The sequence below is a fragment of the Urtica dioica genome, chromosome 12 (genome assembly GCF_054948205.1).
Source record: "Urtica dioica subsp. dioica isolate 48M chromosome 12, U.dioica_male_clone48M_v1_H2, whole genome shotgun sequence".
Lineage (NCBI taxonomy): Eukaryota > Viridiplantae > Streptophyta > Magnoliopsida > Rosales > Urticaceae > Urtica > Urtica dioica.
In genome coordinates, this window is record NC_142767.1 from 20689431 (window position 1) to 20697831 (window position 8401).

At 32.2% G+C, this 8401-nt stretch overlaps 1 protein-coding gene across 1 annotated transcript; it reads left to right on the top strand.

The window, feature by feature from the left end:
* The first annotated feature begins 3744 nt into the window (after nt 1–3744).
* LOC149380177 (uncharacterized) lies at nt 3745–4212 on the top strand. Its single transcript, XM_089604109.1, has one exon. It carries the CDS (start codon nt 3745–3747, stop codon nt 4210–4212), a length of 468 nt encoding a protein of 155 aa, XP_089460235.1.
* Nucleotides 4213–8401: the final 4189 nt, after the last annotated feature.

Sequence of the window (8401 nt, forward strand, 5' to 3'; positions counted from 1 at the left end):
CCCTAACGCAATGTAAGGTCAAGTTTCTAATTTGCCAATATGTCCATAAGTTTATCATTTCTCATCTTTTATGCCACTGATCATATTTTTCTGCAAATAGCCCTTTTTACTTGGGAACACATAATATACATTTTTCAAACAAATAGAAAGCTAATATCTTTCTTTTTTTTATAAACATAAATATATTTAGGTACTTCATTTCCTAAATATCAAATAAAATATACATATTGATATATATATATATACATATATATATATATATATATTAATATTTGGCCAATAAATGCATGTATAAAATAAAATTCATTAGACAAAAAAATGAATCAATTAAATGTCGGTTACCACACTACCAATTCATTATTATTATTGCTGGAAATAAATGGCTCAAGATAAAGGAGTATATATTGTGTTTTGAGAATATGTATGTATATATAATATACAACAGTTTTTTTGTTTACATAATATATATGTATATATAGCAGTATATACATGGACAAAGCCAGAAATTTAAATTAGAGGGGGCTAATATTCAAAACAAACATTGAGAGGAACCTAATTTGTAAATTTTTAAGGTAAAAATTGTAAGAAAATTAAAAAAAAGGTAAAAAATGCAAAAAAAAATAATAATAAATTGAGGGAGGGTTATAGTCCCCTCTCACTTCTCATGTGGCTTCGTGTTTGAGTATATATATATATATATATATATATATATATATATATATATATATGTATGTATATGTATATACAACAGTTATTTGTTTTTTTATTACAATTTACATCTATGATATGATACCCTCATTTATATGACCTAAAATATGGGTTAATTTTTTTTTTTTTTTTTAGTTTTTTCCATTTGTGTGATTTATGAAAAAGGTAACTATATTAACATAAAATTATGTACATTATTATTGAAATACATAAGATTTGATGCAGCACCGCCCAAGTCTAAATTGCTTGTTTTTATATAATTTCGAATAAATATGTAATAGGCGAGTTGTGTGTATCCTAAGTTAAAGACTAACTTTAAAAAAAATAAAAATAAAAAAAATATAAGAATATCACGATACGCGCTTCATTAAAATTATCCTAAAAATGTTTCATAATATGCGGATTTAAAAAATGAGTAAAACAATTCAATCCAAAGACTGTTCTGTGAGTGACATCTATACAGCGAAATGGCTACTTTTTTCAGAAGGAAAATTGTTGGTGAAATATCTGACAAGTTGTCACCTAATTTTTCTTACACGCTGATTAATATAACCTAGCTGTCTGGTTTAGGGAATGCTGTAATATTTTATATTTTCGCTTGTATCTGATTGGTAGCTCAATTTATTTATCTTTTTTTTTTTGTCATTAAGTCGCTCAATTTAATCAACTTGATATTTGCGTAGCTTCCGGTCTTTAATTCATTCTATTATATTCTTTCTTTCTTTTCTTTTTTTATACTATTTTTTCATAAATAAATTTACATTTAATCATATATAAAAATTTGCAACGGATATACACTCCTACATAATAACTAAGACTGTTCAATGAAAGAGCACAAAGTATCTATGAAAAGAACTATGATTCCTGAGAGCTAAACAACAGAAAAGATGCCAAGATACATTTGACGAGATTGCTCTCTCGCCCTCCAAAAAAGAGAACTAATCATATGGCATACTATGCCTTAGTCCATTTACCAGAAAGACAAGTCTTCAAATTGTATAAACCAAAAAAATCTAACAAAATTTCTCGAAGGGGAAGGTGAATAACAGCTAACCTGTCCCCAATCCAAAACAAAACACCACAAAAAGTAATGAACATAGTACAAAAAAACAAAAAAAATCAACAGCACCACCGATGGAACAAAACACAAGAAGGACCCCAACGCCTCCAATTATACTACAGCCAGCAACGGCGGCGGCAAAGAACGTCTGGGACGTAAAAGCTTCTGCGGGACGAGATGTCGAGGTCAAGAAGCAAGGCGGCGGGCGGATGTCGGCCCGATTGAGGATTTGGAACCAGGGTAAGCGCTCGAAAAGCAAGCACGGTGGAGGCGAGGATCTAGAATCGGCGTCAGATTTGGAATCAGTGCAGGCGCACGAGCCGAAGAGGAGCGGACTGGATCCAATGGCATAGAGGAGACAGATCTGGAACCGGTGGAGCCGAACAAGCACGGCGGCGGCTTCCCTGGGAAGCGAAGCTCAAAAAGAAAATAGAGAAAAAAGAGGTTTTCGGAAAGGAAAAAGACGCAAATAGCGAGGCGTCCCTCCGCAAACCCGAGCCATGTCGATGACGGCATCCGAAGCCCAAGGGGCGGCGGCTATAGAATTTTTTAAGGTTTTTGATGTAACACAGAAGAATCGTATCATGAAGAAATATATATATATATATATATATATATATATATATATATATATATATATATATATATATTGAATAACTAATATAATGTATTTGACCTTAAAATAAAATAAAATAATGACCCAAGATTTCATAATTTGTGTAGGATATGACTCTATTGATTGAATACTATTAAATGTCTTTATGACTCTTTATCAAAATTTACTAACCTAGTTCGTTCTAAATCCCGGCGGGGGTGTGTGAGGAAATTGAGAAGGCTTGCGCAGATTATTGGTGGGGCGAAGATGGTGGGAGGAAAAGATTTCACTGGCAGAGTTGGGACCGTCTTTGCAAGCCCAAAAGTGAAGGGGGTCTCGGCTTTAGAAGTCTACAAGATTTTAACCAAGCCCTCTTGGCTAAGGAGGTTTGGAGATTAGCGAGAGCACCTCATACCTTAGCAGCGAGAGTTATGGCGGGTAAGTACCATCCTCACTCGTCGATTATGGAAGGGAAAGTGAAATCCGGCTGTTCATATGTATGGCGGAGCTTGCTTTGGGGCATCGAGTTAATTAAAAAGGGATGACGGTGGCGAGTGGGTAATGGACAGAATATCAAGGTGTACGGTGACATGTGGATTCCTTCTCCTTCGAGCTTCATGGTGCAATCCCCTGCCCGAATTCACCCGTCGGCGACCGTTGACGAACTAATCATGGATTCCGGAGGTTGGAATTCTAGGCTGATCCGGCAGGTCTTCCTACCCTTTGAAGCAGAGAAGATTCTGGCCATAGCTCGGTCGAGTGGCAAGAAGCAAAATTCTATAGCATGATACTTTGGAAAGAGGGGTGTCTACACGGTTCGAAGTGGTTATTATGTCGCAAGGGAAGCTAGGAAGGCTGAGGAGACCTCCGGCACCTCTCATAGAAGACGAGACAAATTGTGGAAGATTATTTGGGACATGGACACTCCTCCCAAAATAAGGACGTTCTTATGGAGAGCTTGCAAGGACTATATCCCGACACGAGGTAATTTAGCGAATCGATCTATCCCGGTGGCCCCGGTCTACCTTCAATGTCTTCCGCTCATGCCCTCATTTTTTGCCCATTGGTGGAGGAGGCATGGGCCAACTCACCTTTTGAGACCATTAAAGAAGCAAGTCATAGCTGGAAGCTTAGAGACATCCTCGTGGGAGCTGCGACGACCATGTCTAAGCAGGAATTTTCTTCTCTTGGAATCTTCTTGTGGGATATTTGGAATCAGAGAAATAAGCACCTCCACGAGTCCCACAACGATTTCCGCCTCACTTTTTCTCGAGTTGAAACTTTGCAGATGGAGACGAGGCGATGTAGTATCCAAAAAAGGCAGGCCCCTCATGCCGAGAGCCGGGTATCGTAGGAACCTCCGACGAAGGACAGGTGGAAGATGAACGTAGACGCGGCGTATCCCACCAGCGGGTCCCAGATAGGGCTGGGTGGATGTATTCGAGACGCCCAGGGTCGCTTTGTCGCAGGCTTCAGTAGGTCCAGACCCAAGGCGATATCGTCCCTGGAGGCGGAGATGGAAGCGCTACGAGAATGGCTCTCTTTCACGACGAGCTGGGGCTATAATCCATGTGAAATGGAATCTGACTCCAAGGAGGCCATCACCATGCTCAAGACAAGGACGCCAGTCGCAGATGAATCCGGATTCCTCGCCGATGACCTTAGTGAATTGGAGAAGCAAACCAACTCCAGCTTTAGTTTTATTAAGAGAGAGGGCAATTATGTGGCTCACACTCTTGCGCAATTTAGTTTGAAAGCTTGTAATCCTGCTACTTGGATTCATTATCCTCCTGATTGTATTTCAAACACTATTTTGGCGGAATCCGCTGCCCTCTTCCAGAGGTCTTAATAAAGCTGGTGTTTCCCTAAAAAAAAAAAAAAATTTACTATCCTAATTAATTAGTCGAATCGATCTCTTATATATTTTATATACTTTTTTTTTTGCTCGGAAACTTATATATATTATATACATTTAAGCACGTACGATTTTAACTAATTATTTACTCTAAGAATTTTAGATTTTTATTTGGGTGTAAACAGTGGCTTGTATTTCGATGAAAGCCCATAAAAACTTTGTTCCTAGTGTGACTCAAATATACTAATATAGACCTCAAATTGGTGTGCATTACTCAATTAATTCGAATAAAATAAAGCATTCTCTAAGCATGAAATAATCCAATATGTATGTGTATTTTGGTTAAATAAATATTTTTAAGAATAAATTTTATTTTTCTCAATTTTACCCAAAAGTTTTGGTTGGAATTTAGTAAAAAAATAAAAATTGACCGAGATTAACAGGGAAAAAAGTAAAGCAACACACTTTATTTTGTTGTTGTTTTATATTTATTTTATTTAGTGTAAAAAAAACCTATAGATATGTCGGTCAGAATATTCATTAATGCTTTGTAAGATAAGAAAGGAAAATCATAAATGCATTATGCTGTGAATTTGGAGGGACTGCTTAAATTTCAAACGAACTTGCCAATATGTTACTACAAGGACGCATTAATTTATACATACAACATACAAAAAATTAAGTAACTAGCCCACTAAAATATTTGAAATTGTTATATATCCAACGTTTCGTAAATCTTAAGTAAATTGTCACAGACATGACATGTCATTTATGGTTAGCTCTTTAACTGAAATAAAATGACGGGTATTTACGTCAATTTACGTGTGTAAATACATGAACGTGGTTATTCACCTCAGAATTAAGAAATTCACTATATAGCAATGTAAAACTGTAAATATGGTTATTTAACTAATGAACTCTTATATATAATAGTGTGATGTATATATAAAAAAAATAGTAATAATAATAATGGAAAATAATACATATATATCTTGTGACCCTGTGTTTTAGTGAAATGTCGAGTTTAACATTTGATTTTTAAAAATGTCAAGTTTGTACTTCTGTTTACTTAAAATGACGAAATTATATTCTAAAATAAGTAACAACGCCACAAATATACTTTTTTTTAATTGATTTTTCATTGATGTTGACTCTGATATAAGAAACCAAACCAAATTCCAAACTAGCACACTGACTCTCAAATTCTCAATTTTGAAATAAAAAATAACACTAAATCGAAATAGACTAATAAAATTTATACCTCCCAAGAGATGGCTTCCTTCCGTGTTCGAATTGCGACTCTAAGTCCTAGATTTTACGCTCGAATCAATGGTTTTGATGACCATCGATTGTCGATTTTTATCCATTTTCTCTATCTACGTTCTCCACGATTCAGAGATTATTGTTTGTTTTTTTTATTTTTAAATAAATTTCATACAAAAACATGAATGAATATGGGTAAAATGTGATACATACAAATATTAGAGTTAAAATCAATGTAAAGTCAACAAAATAAAGATTTGCGACACTATTATCTATTTTAAGGTATAATCTCGTCATTTTAATTAAACATAAGGTACAAACCCATATATTTTTTAAACAAAATATTAAACTTGACATTTTACTAAAACACATAATATATATATGTCATTTTTCCTAATAATAATAGTGCGATATATACTTCTTAATGCCATTATGCGAGGACTAATAATAATAATAATAATAATAATAATAAAAAGGAATGTAAATGCGCTACCTATTTGTGAGATATTCAAGGCATGACTATACAGACTTTGGATTCGCTTTCTAAAGTTTTAAATTTAAGTTTTTATATAATAACAGCTTGAACGTTTCATTAGATAATGTGCATTATATTTGAAAGTACATATATCAAATATTTTCAAATAATGAAGGGAAAATATCAACAGTATCCCTCGTGTTTAATCGAAATGCGAGATTTATCCCCTCTATTTCTAGAAATATCAGACATATCCCTTCAATTTCATATAAATGACATATACATCCCCTAAAAAAATTTATATTACAAATATCACCCTTTTTCGTTTATTTTTTACAAAAAAATAATTTGAACTCCCCAAAATACCCTTAATGAAATAATTTTTTATTTTCTATTCTATATACAAAAAGTTTAAATTAAAAAATTTCTTTATAAAAAGTTGAGGATTTTTTTTATAAAGAGAGATTTTGATTTTTTTTTTAATAAAATAGTAAATAAATATTTATTCTATTAAGGGTATTTTGGGGAGTTCAAATTATTTTTTTGTAAAAAATAAACGAAAAGGGTGATATTTGTAATATAACATTTTTTTAGGGGAGGTATATGTCATTTATATTAAACTAAAGGGATATGTCTGATATTTCTAGAAATAGAGGGGATAAATCTCGCATTTCGATTAAATACGAGGGATAGTATTGATATTTTCCCAATAATGAATAAGACCTCAATGCAACAAAAATTCAAAGCTAAATTTTGAGAAACACAAATCATGGGTAATTTGCCGACGTTCGAAAACCATATCATACTAACATTCCAGTAGTTTAATGGATTTTCACAACAACATATGACATTAATGGATAAACGACAACACTAGAAGACCATCGACTATAGAGAAACGTTCGAGTGCTGCACAAAAATATACACGGACCCCATAGCTACTTTAAATCAAAATTATATTTCAATAGTTCAAAGAAAATGAATGGAGTCTAATTCATGCTAAACTTTTATAGCATGACGCATGCATTTTGTCTTAATTTGATTTTTTTTTTAATTATTAGATAATTAGGTGATGTCTAAATTAACTATAGCTTCTTTCATTTTTTTATTAATTTTAATAAATAAAGAAATTGGAGTTTGTCAAGTTTTAGCTCAAACAAAAGCTATAAACAATATATTTTTTTCTTACAAATTCTAAACATCCACTCCTTTGAACTCTAAACGAACTTTAATTAAGTAGCTAAAAGAATATGACTTGTTATATAAGAAAATACTCAAATTGGAATGAGCTCCAACAAAGCTCAAAATATAAACGAGACTCGGAGATTTATTAGATGTATATTATCTTCATTAGGATTAATTCAGTCTATAGATGCATGCATTTCAATTGTGTTGCAAGTTTAAACAACTTGCTTTTTTGCAACTAACACCACCCAAACCCAAGTAGCTCATCACAAAAGAAAGAATCAACCAAAAAAAAAAAAAGTAAAAAGATACCATCAGATTTCAATATAGATATGAATATGACAATGACATGTAGTTATCGACAACAACACTCTTTTAATTTACAGAAATCTAGTTGTTATACAATACACGTACCCAGGGACGGATCTAGAAAATCGTCTTAGAGGGGGCACAACCAAAACCTTTATAGTACCCATTTTATAATTTATATATAAGAATGATGCAAAAGAATAGTATTGGCATATTAGAGTTTAAATTCATTTATGTAACTATCGTATATCAATTCAAAACTTAAATCTATATTGCATATAAAAATTGAAAATATGGACAAATATATAAGAATATAAAGGAAAGGTTATAAAAAAAATAAGGAGAGGAAAATAAATAATAATATAAAGAAAAAATTTAATAAAAGAATGGAATAATATATAAAAATAAAAAATCGAGAGAAGTTAAAGAATGGGAAATATAAAAGAAAAAAATGAAGAGGGGACAAATATGTAAAAATATAATAAAAAATGTTATTAAGGAATACAGAAATGTATTAAAAAAAGTATATAAAAAAGGGGTTTGGGTTGGAAAAGTAATGAACATATAAGAGACAAATATAAATATATAAGAAAAAAACAATTTAAATGAAAAAAAAATGTAAAAATAGTTCTTTTGAGATGTGGGCAAAGAAATGAACTCTCGACATAGAGGCGTAATGTAAATACAATGCAGTTCGCTCAGCCAATCAAATATAAAAACACAAAATTAACATGCTAATTGTATAAAAATAATGTTTAAATACATACAAATTAACACAAAATTAGATGTTAATTATTTGTTGTTAGGAATCTCACATTGAAAGTAAATAACGACTAACAAGAGCTTATAAATGTCTTGAATTATTCCTCTCACTACCAATTGGTTTCGAGATGGAACTCTATGATACTTTTACAATTATTTGTTCTTGTTTTTTCAGAAGGGGCACGTGACCCT